This window comes from Leguminivora glycinivorella, chromosome 11 (assembly GCF_023078275.1).
Source record: "Leguminivora glycinivorella isolate SPB_JAAS2020 chromosome 11, LegGlyc_1.1, whole genome shotgun sequence".
Classification (NCBI taxonomy): domain Eukaryota; kingdom Metazoa; phylum Arthropoda; class Insecta; order Lepidoptera; family Tortricidae; genus Leguminivora; species Leguminivora glycinivorella.
The window spans coordinates 16043580-16059618 of record NC_062981.1 but is presented as its reverse complement, the minus strand read 5'-3'; the positions used below and the strand labels follow the sequence as shown (position 1 = coordinate 16059618).

The 16039-nt window shown below is 37.4% G+C and overlaps 1 protein-coding gene across 1 annotated transcript; it reads left to right on the top strand.

The window, feature by feature from the left end:
* The first annotated feature begins 12729 nt into the window (after positions 1 to 12729).
* LOC125231300 (enhancer of split malpha protein-like) lies at positions 12730 to 13596 on the top strand. The gene has a single exon (XM_048136742.1). It carries the CDS (start codon positions 12769 to 12771, stop codon positions 13243 to 13245), a length of 477 nt encoding a protein of 158 aa, XP_047992699.1. The 5' UTR covers positions 12730 to 12768; the 3' UTR covers positions 13246 to 13596.
* Positions 13597 to 16039: the final 2443 nt, after the last annotated feature.

Here is a 16039-nt window from a genome sequence, read left to right as displayed (position 1 = left end):
CCGCAACAAAAGGGTTATTTTTTGCCTACAATGTATAACCCTCCACTGACGTGTTAATTTCGTAATAAATAAAAGAATTCTTAACAAGCCTTTGTTACGCGTTCTTATTGTTAAAGAGATTGAAAACTAATTTTGTTTTCACCCGACTATTAAAAGGAATTGGGTTTAAAAAATGTATAGTTAAATTAAAAAAAATGTTGGTTGGCTGTTAGGGTTTTTTTGAAGTTTTGACTACTTATATCTTACATATTAAAAGATCAAGTATGATTTGTATATTTATTGTTCATAATATGAAGTGGCCTAACGGAGCCGACATAGTCCCATGGACCAAGGCTCCTAAATATATATAAAAAAACAGATAAAAAAAAAAGTACGATATGTAAAAATAGTATTTTATGCAACAGGCGTTTAAAGGGGATCGAAAAAGACGAGTGGCTTGGGTAACAATTTGAGGCGAAGCCGAAAATTGTTATTAAGATGCCACGAGTATTTTTTGACTCAGTTAAACACCGTTGCATACAATACTTTTTCTACGACCATTCACTTAGTTTTCAATAGTTTTCTTGAATAGCTTTCGTGAAATTCACACGGTTTCCTGTATTTTGACGCAAATGTTTGCACTGTCAGCTCAGCTGCCCAAAGCCTTCCCGCGCACGAGCGCAGTATCGTTATAAGGCGTTACCATGGTTACAGAGCCAAACAATGCGTTTTCAGTTTTTTCGATACTGCGCGCATGCGCGGAAAGCCGGCGGACGTTGGCTTTGGGGAATAGACTTTTATGTAGGGTTTTAAATATCTATGCACGACCCAGTAAATGACGAATAACAGTTCGGGAGTAGAAAAACATAAGGTCAGGTGGGGTAAGGGAAACATACTTCATTTTTTATATTTTACATCGAGCTCTAATCACTTTATTTAATGTCGTATATTCATCTTGACCGACTCAAAGTATGCTTCTTTAAGTCTGCTTTCTAGGGCGAAATTAATTTTTAAACTAGCTTTATTGCATGTAGCTGGAAATTTATAAAATGTTTAGGCTGGTCCTGCCGTTTCCCTTTCCCGGGTTTTGGGGTAAGGGAAACACTTCGCTAAAATCTCAAAGTATCGGTGCTAGTGTGGATTATACCGGCAATGTAAATTAAAAAAAACACCATCAATCAAATGGAGACTTTGGTTCTTTGACATATAGTTTAAAATAGAAAATATTTACATAAATCGAAATTCGGGGTAAGGGGAACATATGGGCTTGAGACAGGGGTGGTTAACTAAAAATAATAATTGTTTTTAAATATTTTTTTTACAAGTTTTTTTCGAAAATTCAAATTTCAGTATTGCAAATTTAAAAATGGCTATTAATTATTAGTAATTATTCGTATTTAAAATACTGAAGCTTGGATCAATACAAAATGTCTGTACTTATAGAATATGTGTCTCTGAAAATGTTCATGACCCCTGTAATCGGGAAAAGGAAACATATGTTCCGCTTACCCCGGCTATGGTAGTTCCCGTTACCCCGGTATGTCATTTGTAGGTTGTGTTATGAATCACGTTGAATTTTGATATTTACAGCATAGTTTTCTCAAATTCAAATACCAGACATGAACATTAAACATATAAAGGAATATTTACAGATATCAAAAGTCTTCGGACATGACTTTTTGCTACCCAAATCACTACACAAATAATACTCCTCCAACTCGTGGTCTTGTAGCACGACAACTGATTTTTTCTTTTTGTCACGGACGCACTCTCCTTAGAGCTAGCGCTATTTTTGTTTTTGTTTTGGAACTAAATCCTAGGTAGTACTTACCGACCACCAAATGACCCAGCTACAGTCTATGAATTCAGAGTTACCAATCAGTGTTTCCCTTCCCCCATAGTCCCCCTTACCCCACCTGACCTTATTTAAATCGTTCTCCTCTTATATTAATTAGACCGCCATTATACTAATGATATTTTTTCTTGTGTAGTTTCTTTTTTATTTCTACAACAATAAAGAGTATATTACACACATACATACAATCACGCCTGTATCCCATGAAGGGGTAGGCAGAGAACATGAAACTACAGCAACATCAGTGGCAGAGTATATTACTACTATTATAATATCCATTTAAAAATATTCTTCGAGACGATAATTACACATAAGTAGATTTATATAAGATTTAGGGCCGATTTAGACGGTACGAGAAGTCGCATACGAGTTTTATTACATTGCGGCATTTGATGGCTGTGCTGAATTGTATGTAACCTCAACAGCCCGCATTGTAACTAAAATCGCATGCGAGTTCGCACGCCGTCTAAATCAGGCCTTACTCTCCTGAATGAATGTGAGGTAGGCAATTAGTTCTAAGTTGAGCAAAAAGTCGGGTGCTTCGAACGTTTGAACGCAACCGATAATTGCATGTGAACAACTGCACAACTAACAAAACGAACAAAACCTAGGCCATTCATTTAACTTGCCTGTAAGTAGTGTGTAATGACCCCTAGACTTGAACTTGAACGTACGAGTATATATAATACTAGCATTTTCCCCGCGGCTTCGATCGTATTAGAAAGAGACAAAAAGTAGCCTATGTCACTCTATCCCTTCCAATATCTCCACTAAAAAATCACGTCAATACGTCGCTCCGTTTTGCCGTTAAAGACGGACAAACAAACAGACACACACACTTTCCTATTTATAATATTAGTATGGATGTATTAATATGTATTAATTATGTGATTGCCGCTTCTTTCGTTGGCCAGTAGAGATATATAAAGGGGGATAGCATAGGGTACCTACCCTTTTTTTCTTCTTGAATCTCACCACGTAGCATTATCAGACTTCAAACCATATTAGAACATTTCAGGCTTACTCGTATTAGTATGCCTGATGACGTCTAATCCCACTCGATCCACAATCGCGCCGCAGTGGCTATGACAGTAAGAGCTACAATGTCTAGTCAAAAAGCTCAAACAATCATGATGAGTCAGCTTGATCAATGCGTCAGTCCCACATGATCAATTAAGGAGCGGCGCTCGCGCACAGGCCGCGACAACTATTAGACACAATTTTTATACGTGTTTTAATCTTGTTTATAAATAATCAAATAACATTCGTTTATTTCAGATCCATCATTGATCCATACGGTGTTAGTACAAAAATCAAAAATTAAAATTATAAAGCTATGTTAGTTAGTGAATATATTTATTTATAGGTGTATCGTCAAGTCAAGCTACGATTTAATACGCTCGGTAACGGTTGCCTAAGACTCATAAGTAAGAGCTACAATATCCAGTCAAAAAGCTCAAATAATCATGATGAGTCAGCGTGATCAATGCGTCGGTCGCACACGATCAATTAAGGAGCGGCGCCCGCGCACAGGCCGCGACAACTATTAGACGCAATTACGGCGCACGCGCCGCGAGTCATGCGCTAACGCGGGTGGAGTTGATGGATAGCTGTTTCTTGTATCTTATTGGGTGTAATGTTTTAGATTATTTGAATGCAGATATTGGTTAATGTCGACGTCTTTGACAAATAATAGTCCAATGACCAATGTACTTGCACCACTAGATGTTCTACGCAGACGGTCATAAAATCTTCGTTATTTTTTCACGGTTTAAATCACGGTATAATTGTGAGCGTTAAAACGCTTATACATACGTTTATCAAGCAGTCAGCTAACAGAAGCACATTATACCAACATCTCTCAATCTCTTGAACATGTTGAACGTCTCATTGGAGTCGTTTGCTAACATTTCGCCATCTACCTATACTTAATGCTTGGCACCATTGGCACCTTATGGTTAAATAACTTTCGATAGTTTCGCGTAAGTATAACCAATATTGCAGTAAGAATATGATTTATACAAAACCAACTTCCACGAAATCCACTGCATGCCTACCTTACCGATATTACTTTAGCACCAGTACCAGTTCCCGCTATCGTCCGTCACTTACCATTTGCACTCGTGCGCCACAAATTGCCTGAATTAGCCGTCCGTTGCACTTAACCATTTATTTGCTGCGTTCATTGCTTGTTCGCCGCCATTGACTTAATAGAACTCTGGTATTAGACGCTGGCAATTAAGCTCAAACGTGAGATTTATGACTTAGGGTTATTATCAGAAAGTTTTCATTAAATAGTAATTCAAGAGCTGAGTATTACCACGGAATAAGTAATATGTAGTACTTTACACCAGGTATAAATTAATTAATCTCCGCTACCTAAATGTTGTCTGGAAGGTATCTCATTTTAGCGACAAGACTGCCTGTTGTTTTACCTCTTATTATAAGTGGCTGTTATATGTAGTAGCTATATTGTTTCTTATATTTAGATGTGCGAATCATGTTTCTACTTTCAAATGTATGGCACTGTTCCTTTAGTCTATATTTCAGCTTCTCAAAATTCAAATAATTATCTAATTCTGCGCGCAAAAAAACGTCAGGAAATTTTAATTGGTCCTATTTAGTTACCAACATTTAGTAATAAAAGTCGACTTTCGTAAGATATATACAGGATAATTATTGTTATACATAATTAAGAAAATATAGATACTACTAATACTTTTTGAGAACCTTAATGACGAAATAAAACTTACCAAACTCTCAATTCATGAAAAAAATCTTGGTAACAAAATAGTAATAAAATAAAATAAATTTAACTTTTTCCTTACTTTTTGAGAACTGCTGTAGTTATGCCAATCCTAATGTTTGCTCGCAGCAAGCTTAACGCCGTGTCTTGCGTGGGCGACGGTCGCGCGACCGTCGCCGTCGCGTCTCATACTTCCATATCGATAAGGTTTGATTTCGTATGCGTCGCATCGCCGTCGCGCGATCATCGCGCGACCGTCGCCCACGCAAGCCATGGCGTAACAGAGACAATGTCCGAAAGGAATAGTATTGTTACACCGGTATTACTTAATCGAAACATAGTTGAAATAAAGAAAAACAACCGCCCAATTATTTCAAAGAAACAAAATTCGAGCAACAACATAAAAGTTTAATAGTTCTAGCTTACCTCAAATAGAAGTTTTATTACCCAAGTAGACCGCATCGAATTTTTAATTAAAACTTCAAAGTAATAATCCTTTTTTACCCAAAACTGTTATTAGGCTTCCACATGCGGTACTTCTGAAACTCACTCGGGAATCCAAAATAAAGCAAGTGTGATAACGAGGAGTGGGTGCGGGGGTGATTATCGCCTCACGCCCCTCGAACCCCCCTAATGACCTCGCTCTCATTAACTAAGGAGTTGATAAAAACCCTCAAAGGGATAAGTTCGCCTTTGTACTTCACATCTCAATGTATGCTTTTTTTTATGTGTTTTTGTACAATAAAGAGTTACTACTTTTGTTTGTGTTTACCAAGATGAAACAAATGTATGCATGAATAGTAAGTGGATATAGGTATGGAAACCTTAGTAAAAGGACTTTTTCTACTCGTCGACTTTAATCTGTCAATTAGGACACCACAGACTAAACTATACGTGCTGACTTTTCAGTGTTTCTTTGACACTTAGTCAACTATAATATTTCATTACACTTCACTTTAGTTAACTGAAAAAAATTCGAAAATAGAACTTCATACAAGTTCTATATTAATTTGCGATGCCTGGCCGTGAGTTATGATTTCGGAACGGGGTGGGTAGTTGGAAGTTGCACATTGTCACACTTAATCTTGAACAGTATGGCTTCAACTGAGAAATATTGACTCTTTTTACACAATTATTTGAATTCGTTTTAGTTACTGTGGCTTGACCATTTGTAATATTCTTAATTGTATATGGTCCTGACCACCGTGGACAGAAAGCGGCGCATACTCCTCGATCGGCGTTTGTAAGCGGAAAACATTTTGCGAGTACTTGTTGCCCTACCTTAAAAATATTTGGTCTCCGACGGTTATTGTAATAATATTCCTGTCTGGCATGTGCAATGTTTAAATTTTGAGCTACTATATTATCGTTATGAGTTGATATGCTACCGTCAGAAATGATTTTGTCCTATTCCCACTTATTTACTAAAGGACTCCTAATTTCCCGCCCGAGAAAAATAGATGATGGTGTACGATTAGAACTTTCATGAACTGCGGTGTTGAGCGCAAGCTGAAAATTTGGTAGCGATTCGTCCCATACAGGTTTTGTTTTCCTACAGTAAATATTCAACATAACACTTAAATTTCTGTTCACACGTTCAACTGAATTCGCCTGTGGGTAATACGGAGATATTTTAATATCATTAATTCCCCAAGCCTGGCACATTTCCTTAAATTCATCAGCTGTGAAATGTGTTGCGTTATTAGATACAACATTTCGCGGTGGTCCATAATTCGTCCACACGAGCCTGGATAGCGCGCGCACCGTGTTAGCGGCGGTCGCTGCACGTACCGGAATCAACTGAATTTTTCTGCATCTGAAACATATTTTTTTTATCTATCGCGTTATCGACCAATTACAGACGGTTATTACAAACAATTGGTTGTCAGGTAATTCGATGTGGATACAACGGTGAACGACGCTATTAACATTAATTTTGACTTGAATGATGATATGTTTCGTCCATTGATGATGAAGATGATGACTCATAGAAAAAGTATTGTATACAATAGTGATATAATTAAGCTTTTCACTCTCGTACCATACTATTGGTACTCGACTGAAAAGCTTTGTTAAGTATATCACGATTGTATGTATAAAATACTATTAGTTTACAAAAGATGACAGTCAAATGAAATAAAAATGTGAAACGAAAGATGATACGAAAAGTCACATACATATAAGCACCTACATAAAATATGTACAATATTTGCATAAATTTTAGCGCTCCCTATCAATGATTGTCAACATGACTCCTTGACGGTTACCTATCAAAAAGTCGAAAATTGTAATGTCGATTATTAGTAGCCCGAAAACGCTTCCCATTTTATTAATTGGCCTAAGTTTTGTTTGCCCGAAAGTACTTTTCCCCTATTATTATTTTCCCGATTCTTATTTTGCTGTAATTTTGTTTTGCTTATAATTCGAATCAACACTTATTAAAATTCCTAAGAATCATTTGACAACTACTTTTTGTCGCGTAAATTTTTTATTCCGAAATATTATTTAACCGCTATATCAAAAGTTCGAAATTCGAATTAACACTTATTAAAATTCCTAAGTATCATTTGACAGCAATTTTGTATGGCGTATAGTTTTATAATTCGAAATATTATTAAGCCGCTTTATCAAAAGTTCAATAAATCCTTAATTTTCTAACAAAAGTTTGTTCCCGACGAACGAAAAGTTTGTTCTTACTTGACCTATGAGTCCTTGCCATAAGAGTTTGTGGCAAAGGTTTGTTTCTGTAGGGTCGCAGTTCTAACCTAACCTAACCCACTTTCTTACAAATGTTTGTTTCTGTGAGGGTCGCAGTTCTAACCTAAACTAACCCACTTTTCTAGCACAAGTTTGTTTCTGTAAGGTCGCAGTTCTAATCTAACCTAACCCACTTTTCTTGCAAATGTTTGTTTCCGTGAGGATCGCAGTTCTAACCAAACCTAACCCACTTTTCTAGCACAAGTTTGTTCCTATATGGTCGCAGTTCTAACCTAACCTAACCCACTTTTGTAGCACAAGTTTGTGTCCGAATGGTCGCAGTTCTAACCTAACCTAACCCACTTTTCTTGCTAATGTTTGTTTTTGTGTGGGTCGCAGTTCTAACCTTACCTAACCCACTCTTATAGTAAGGGTTTGTTTCTGTATGGTTGCAGTTCTAACCTAACCTAACCCACTTTTCTTAGCAAGTTTGTTTCCGTGGGGGTTGCATTTCTAACCTAACCTATTTGTTTTGTAATGTTTCTATAAAATTATATTAGGGAAAATGACATTTTGATGTCGCGTAGCATCGGATTTATGAAAAGGTGGTTAACGAAACGGTTGTCAAATGATAAGATTGGCAACCGTTCTTCTGGTTATTGAGTTTCTATAAAATGATATTAGGGAAAATGACATTTCGATGTCACGTAGCATCGGATTTATGAAAAGGTGGTTAACAAATTGGTTGTCACATGATAAAGTTGGCAACCGTTCTTCTGGTTATAGAGTTTCGGGAAAACGATAATGTGGCATAGCAAACTAGCGACATTTTAAAAATATGGTAAACAATGTATTTGGATTATAAAAATTCTGTCAACCGTTTTCGGACAAGTGATAATCGGACAAAGGATTTTCGAAACATCGATAGGTTACCCTCCTTGACGTAGGTAGAAGATCTCATCATAAATACTACCCCTTCTGGGGACCGACTGGAGAACAGAAACGTGATAATGATCACTAGTTATCGTGTTACAATATAGTTAATCTGATTTGAGATATTCTTACTTAATTTCCTGATAAACGCTTACGATTGTTTACCCGCTAGCCATACCTAAATAGCTTACCATAATGCTACGTACAAGAATATTTAGGTAACACAGTTTTTGCCTATAGTCTTCTGTAAAGCGTACTACTTTAGGAATCGGATTAAATCAGATCCAATAAGATAGTCTTATTGGGTCTGTTATTTGGTTCAGTGGGCGAAAACAAAGACCCTGTAGCAAAACAAACGCAAATACTTACATTTCGTAGATGCTATCGGCCTATTGTCCAACCTTTAAATGAAGTGAATGCATTCTGTGACCATATAAATGTCAAACAATGCGGAATTTCGTACTGTTTCACTTTCGAGACATTTGGGCAATACACTTCATTGCTATTTAATCTGGATAATATTTTATGTTCGAAATAATCAACTTTATAAGGATTTTGTATGTGTTACTGTTAGTCAACAGAGGTGATAGTAAAGCTGGTGGATGGATGGGTCACCGTCGCCCATAAACATAGCAGGAATCACTCACACAGAAAGATAAATACACTTGAATAATCTGTAAAATGTTTTTTCAAGTGTGTCTTGTGGACTTCTAATTCATTAACATTACTTAACTGTCTCTTATTCTTACCTCTTTCTTTAGTGATTATAAATAAATAAAAAATATAAATATTGGGGACACCTTACACAGATCAACTTAGCCCCAAACTAAGCAAATCTTGTACTATGGGTGCTAAGCGACGATATACATACTTAAATAGATAAATACATACTTATATACATAGAAAACATCCACGACTCAGGAACAAATATCTGTGCTCATCACACAAATAAATGCCCTTACCGGGATTCGAACCCAGGACCGCGGCTTAGCAGGCAGGGCCACTACCGACTGAGCCAGACCGGTCGTCAACCCTATAGCCTATGTTTTTTCTTTTTTCCCTTACCCTTTACTTTGTGGGTCCAGTGGTTTCCAAACTTAATTTAATTCCAAATCTGAAACTACTCGTTGATTTTTGATGAACACGAATGAAATACTACTTAGAGATTACAAATTTTGCTTTTATACTTTACTTTTGAATTATTTGTGAATAGCTAACCAAAATACAAATGTTCTGATGCAGGATGATAATGATGATGGACGAGCATAAAGTAAAAATTACAATCGTAATATTCGTTAACAATTCACACAGCCAAGGCATAATCTTACAAAATTCATCATCCAATCACTCTCATACAAATGCAAAATCATCTGACCTTTTTTGTTAGCCTCAATTAGAAATGATTTTACCTGCTATTCGGTTAATTGTTCAACAACCCCAAAAATTCCCGCCCCCACAGCTTTTCAACCACAGAAAAAGTAGTTTCTGAAGTGCAACTGTATTGGCTAGACCATAGAGTATACTATCAAGAGTTTATAGTTTATCTGTGGCAGATATATGTTTGTATAAAGTTCTCGTACGATTCGGATGACGCAACAAGTGTACAGGCAACAAAAGAAGCGATTAGGGGTGATTTATACATGGCCTTTATTTTCCACCCCCGAGTTTTATTCGAATGCTGTAACCGAAATTCCCACACTCGGAGAGATTGCTAAGTTTTTTCTAGAATGATATATTATTCTTTTGGATTATGCTGGTTAGTACTTAATGGTTTAGGTTTGTGCAACTGTTTGGTGTAGCAATTATCCATAAATGGCTTAGCTACATGAACAGGTGTTCAATTTTCAACAATCTTCATTATTTTTTTAGGTCAAAGTTTAGCTGGCTAAAGGCATACATATCGACAACTCTTCTTTATAATCGTAAAATACCAATGGATACCTACTATTGATAGTAGTTTTGTTGTTTTATCGTAAATATACTTTAATCAAATTGATTTCAAACCATTACTACTAGCTCCAAACTTGCAATCACCTTCCATATACTCATATGCTGTATACATACATAATATTTTTAAATTAGTGTATTTTTTATGATATTGAACTGTTGGAATTATAGTCTAATGTAAATCCTATATGCATAATGTCAAACATCATCCAGCCTCAGGCAACTAACAACAAAGCTAGAAAAAAGTCATCGCTATTAAATCCCTATCTTGGATGTATCTCACGCTTTTACAACATATTTCACAGCCCACAGGCGTCATAAAATAAATCCGAAATCGCATTAACCGCCCTACCTGCTTACAAAAGTTTCATAAATTAAAGCATAACAAAGCCAAAAAATTTGACCCCCGCGTGACAAGTGCAACCGAGTTTGAATACTTTGAATAGGGGTTGAGTTTGCCCTCGCTCGGCGCTCCCCGGTCCCACGCACTTGTCGCGATGACAATACCTCTTCTTAATATTACGCAAAGTGCCTTCTTCAGGCTATTCTTTAGAGGCCTTTGTTGCAGGTTTTTGCAGCGTCTTCAGCCGTGGGAAACGGGACAGGTATCTGGTCAACGTCATCCTTAAAATAAATAATGTAACAGTCGAAAATTATGTGAAAAAATGGGCGATGCAATCGAAAGGTAGATTTGAAGTCATTGCTGTCATTTGGGATAAGTTTTTCAAATGTTGGACTATCTTCATCAACGAAACTACCCTTTGGCGCATTAGTAATTTTCCTAAACTACCATTTGATTACTATTCACAACTCGGAACTCCTAAAGCGATGCTCAGCCATTTAATTGGTGTAATCTTACGAAAAACCCAAATTCTTCAACCCCTAACAATCTCGCCTAATAATCTCAAACTGGCCCTAATAGTCATTTAATTACAGCCCGAGTTCCACTGACCCCTTTTACACTTGTTTACATCTTCATCCCTCCCCCAAACGCGCTGAGCCATCAAAATGGAACGTTTATATCCAATACCCCATACGATTTATTATAACAAAGCAGAACGATGGCCCGCTTGCCATCTGTCGCGGTTCCGAATCTCGCCGAAAAAAAGCTCAATGTGCGAGCAACCCTGGGAACCTAGGAGCGCGCAGCATTCCCACGAACAACCCCTCAATTTTCAATAACCAAATTAGCCTTTGCGTTACCCTATTTCGGATATGAGGGAGTCGTGAATCTATACGTTTCGATAAAAAATATTCACCGTCCCTCTCTTTATAGGGTCAGATTCGTATCTTCATCCCCCTCGAATGCACGTGTTCAATGGTCGTATATTTCGAGGTGCGCGTGTGTGTGCGAGCGCGCGGATCGCAGCACCTGCCTGCGCGCGCACCCCATTGGACGACAACACTATCACCGCTACACTGATTTCTTTTAAACTTAATTTTTTTGTAATACTCTCTTTGGACACAAGAAAAAAATCTTACATGTTTGGACCGGTACGGGAATATTTTGTCTGTAGGTGGCATTTTATGTTTATTAATTCTTTTAGTAAATGCTAATGAACACGAACTCGACTTGAATAATTCAAATGGCTGATCGAGAGATAGTGTTAAGTTTCGGGTTTCATTTCACCCAAAAAACTTACCTTATCTTTTAATGGAAATGGATAAATAGTAACAGCATTATCACCACTTACCAAAAGCCAATTTATCTATTACACGCACTTTGCACTAGGTCAGGTGCACGCGCCGGCGCACGCGGTTGCCCCGAGGTTACCCTAGGGCGCGTTACCCCCGGGTGACCCCGGCATGGGAACGAGCACTGAGCACCCTATGACTTAGTGACCCCGGATAACAATCGCATTGTTACAGTCCAACACATGGCACATTTACCCACGGCTCGTGGCCGGCACGTGGACACTTCATAATCAATGTATCTATTGTTAGTCTATGATTAGGATTGTGGATATTTGCATACAAATACTTAAAAGAGGTTTGAAGGGCTTTACCAAGATTTACTTATGTAGGGGTGAGGTAAAAGTAGGGGTAAGTTCAGTAAGTTGCCAAAATGCTACATCAGCGTTTATTTTAAGTTTTCATCAAGATGAAAACCCGATTTGTAAAACTGTATCATTAGAGATTTAATTGTTACGAATTTAAACAGCACTAAAAATACTGAACATTTGTTATTAAATAATTTCAACATTTGCAAAAAAAAAAACTAATGTTCAAGAACTAAATAAAACTTAGATCTTACTAGGGCAGTATATGGATGAATCCAATGCTACACCGATTTACTGCTAATGCATAACCATTTCTGAAAAATATTTATTTTGACAATGCACATTGTTTATGTAAGTGCATGGTTAAGTAACTCGTTATGTAACGCATCGTTACCACTCATCATTACAGTATAGACCCCTTGGACTTTATGAAAACGTATCGAATAAACCACTTAACTCACCCACACACAGGGAGCTTTTCATGTACGAGGAGCTTTTGTGTCGGGGGCGGCGCGCCGGGTATAAAAGGCCGGCCGGCCGAGCAGCCCCACATTCCCGCCTGTGATCTCACTTGCGACACACGCTCTACCTTGCTATCCCAAACTCTCAACATGTCTTACTACGCCAACAACGAATACATCATCGCTACTAACAACTCGATCAACGAGAACAAATACAACAGCGAAAAGATGAAGAACAGCGGCATCAAAGCTCTTCTCAAGCCGCTAATGAAGATCATTAAGAAGACAACAAAGCGCAGCGTTCCCGCCAAAACCGTCGAGACCAGTTTCGAAGCCGACGAGAACGCCAGCAATGAAGCATTGGAGCGCAAGATCTACGAAGAGATGGAGACTTGCCAGCCCGGCGCAGCCTTCCTGGTGTACAACGAGGAGTCCTGTGACCTCGTGCCCGTCGCCCGCGACGATTTCTACATCCCAGTCCACTTCGCCCGCACAGAAGCCGGCACCTTCTTCTGGACCACAGTCACCAAGACCGAAGCTGACTTCGCAGCGGCGCACTGCTACACCGAGTGCCAGACTCCCGAGCAGCAGCACCCAGTCTTCCAAGACCGCTGGGTGCAAGCCTAAACAACCCAACACTCGACAATCAGTGTCTTCCGTGAAACCAGTGCTGCCGGTTTCTGCAATCGTCTGTGATGTTAGCTTTAATCTCAAAGGTGCCATATAGGGTTAGGACATAGAGTTCGGATAACTCGTGATAACTCCGAAAGCTTTAATGTATTTTCGAATCGTGATGTGATATTTTGAAAATATTGTATAACTTAGTAGGTTAAGTGTAGGGTTATTGAAATTGTGATCTTCCTTTACTGAGCTTTAATTTAGGGTGATAGGTAATTTATTTTGTACGTGAAGGTTAATTTTATATGACAATGGTTCAATGTAATGACAATGAGAAAAAATACACACAAGTTAAATGAATTTTATATTTTTCACTTACATCCCCATTTACCTTATAAGAACTACCAAGACATAAATGATAATATGGCCATTAAATGGGCATAGAATATTAAAGCAATATAGTACATAAGTATTTAGCGTGCTATTTTAACCGCAATTCAATCTTACAAGACTCATATCGGAGGTTGTAACGCTGAATCCTGCCTTTGGTGGCTCGTTCCATAAGTGGTCAGACGAGATGTTGGCGCGAGCCACAGTCCATACTTACCATATAAGGTATCGTAGCGCCATCAAAGAAAAGCAGTTAGGTCAAGGCTTTACAGACCTTCTGACTTTAGCTTTAAGGTGTTCACAAGAGGCTGTACAGTCTCGGTTGATCTGTGGACCGGTCGGGAGGAGCGCACGTGCAGAGCCCAAGGCGGACTCGCTACTGGGTTTTAATGGTCACTTTTTACTGTGGTTTTATTTTGGACGCCGAATGACGTGATTAAGTGGACTTTGATTGAGAGATAGGAAATATGATTAGGGCAACAATAGGCGCCGGTGGCGTTATTAGTATAATTGTTTGCTTACATAGTATTTATTACTGAAAGTTAAATATTTACCTCATAAGTACATTATTGATGAACGAAATGTTATTCACTTGTTTCACTCATTTGGTTTACTTTATAATGAAAAGGTAAAAACATTCTAGAATTGGTATACGTCACGGATTTATTTAGTTCATACATACTTCATTCAAAACAATTGTTATAAATCTTTATCATGTAAATATCATTATAAACATGAAGTGTTTTGCACAATACGTAATTATTTCTAATTCTTTATTAATTATAAATTACAATACAAAAACAAAATATGTAGTTACATTTATCTTTTATTTACATAAATATTAACATTAATGAGTTAAGTAGTAAGTTAAATAATTATGCTTACAGATATTTTCCAGTATAGGTATATATTTTTGGCTATCTGTATACCTACCAGCAGCGGCTGATCCATACAAGCCGATTCCCACCGGCTTGCCTAAAATTGATTACTAGTAAAGTACATAATGTTAAGATAGGTTTCTTTTTGCTTTGGTGTTGCCTAGCAGAAATTTTCACCAGCCACCACTGATACCTACTTACTTCTCTAACTTACATAAATGTTTTACTTATACAAAACTTATAAAACTTTTCACGGAACAGTCTATTAATAGGTTAGACAAAACAATAAACATACCCAAATGTTCTACATTTAAGCTCTACAAAAATATGCTACGACGCATGACTCATGGCGTAATTGTCGTAGCGCGTGAAAAAATAACTTGAATATTTAAAATTTCTCAGCTATTCAATGTTCTAAGTCTGCAAGTACAAAAAAAATCAAATGTAGTCATGGAAAAGTCATGGAACTTTGAAACAAATGCAGCTAAATCACACAGGTACCTACCTAAGTGTCAAATTGAAAGAGCTTTGATATTACCCATTGACCATTTAAATCTCGAGTTATACCTTCATTAATAATAAAAAAAATTCAGTCGAATTGAGAACCTCCTCCTTATTTTGAAGTCGGTTAATAACAAACAAGAACAAATGTACTTTACCTACGAAAATATCACAATCTGGGAATCTATTAATCGTAATAGAAGCAGAATAATGATTATGTGCAAATTTTCAACCGCTGTCCAAACATTTCTAAACAACACTCGCATAGTGTTTTTAATTAAACAATATGGATTTGATCGTTCGGATTCAAAAGTCACGTTATTTTTACCTTAAATTAAAAGCGGATAAAGTGTACTTGATTTTTATTATATCACACAGTATACATAAAGTGCTATTTCTAATTCTACACGGAGTAAATACTTACACCGATTATGGCCAGCAACTACAACACTCATTTTGTGCTAAGTAGGCAAGCGGTAATTGTAGTGCGTGCAAAACAGCCAAGCGTTTCTAAACTCTTTATTTTTAAAATACCTACATGCACACACATAATAATAATAGATAATGATCCCGTTCTATTTTCAGTCCGCCATAACAAGAGCAAGCAACACCCGATAGTTTGCAACTCCTCAGGCTACACCACTTTCGTTTTGCACAATTTAAAAAACCACCCCCGAGCCTCACAAGTCCCAACCTGTTGCGAGAAATAACACCTCAAACAAGTCAGGACTCGTATCTCAGGAGCGCATTGTGCAATTCACTTATTCTTAAAGAATAACAAACTATTCTTATTTGGATGACAAAAGATCGATTACAATAAACTCAATAATTTATCGACACACGTGCGTACGAAAAGCTTTCTCCCACGAAACGTGTCGTAACATGCACCTATTTACTAACTAGTTAATTTAATTACAAATGGCAGTCACGGTTTCATAATTAAACCAAACTAAAAGCGGCCGCAATAACTTTCATCCCGGCGTCAATTAATTGCGCGGTGACAGACTCTCTAGAGATATCGCATCGCAAAACCC

Excerpts from the sequence above, each read along its gene's own strand:
- LOC125231300 (XM_048136742.1), top strand. The coding sequence starts at position 12,769 with ATGTCTTACTACGCCAACAACGAATACATCATCGCTACTAACAACTCG.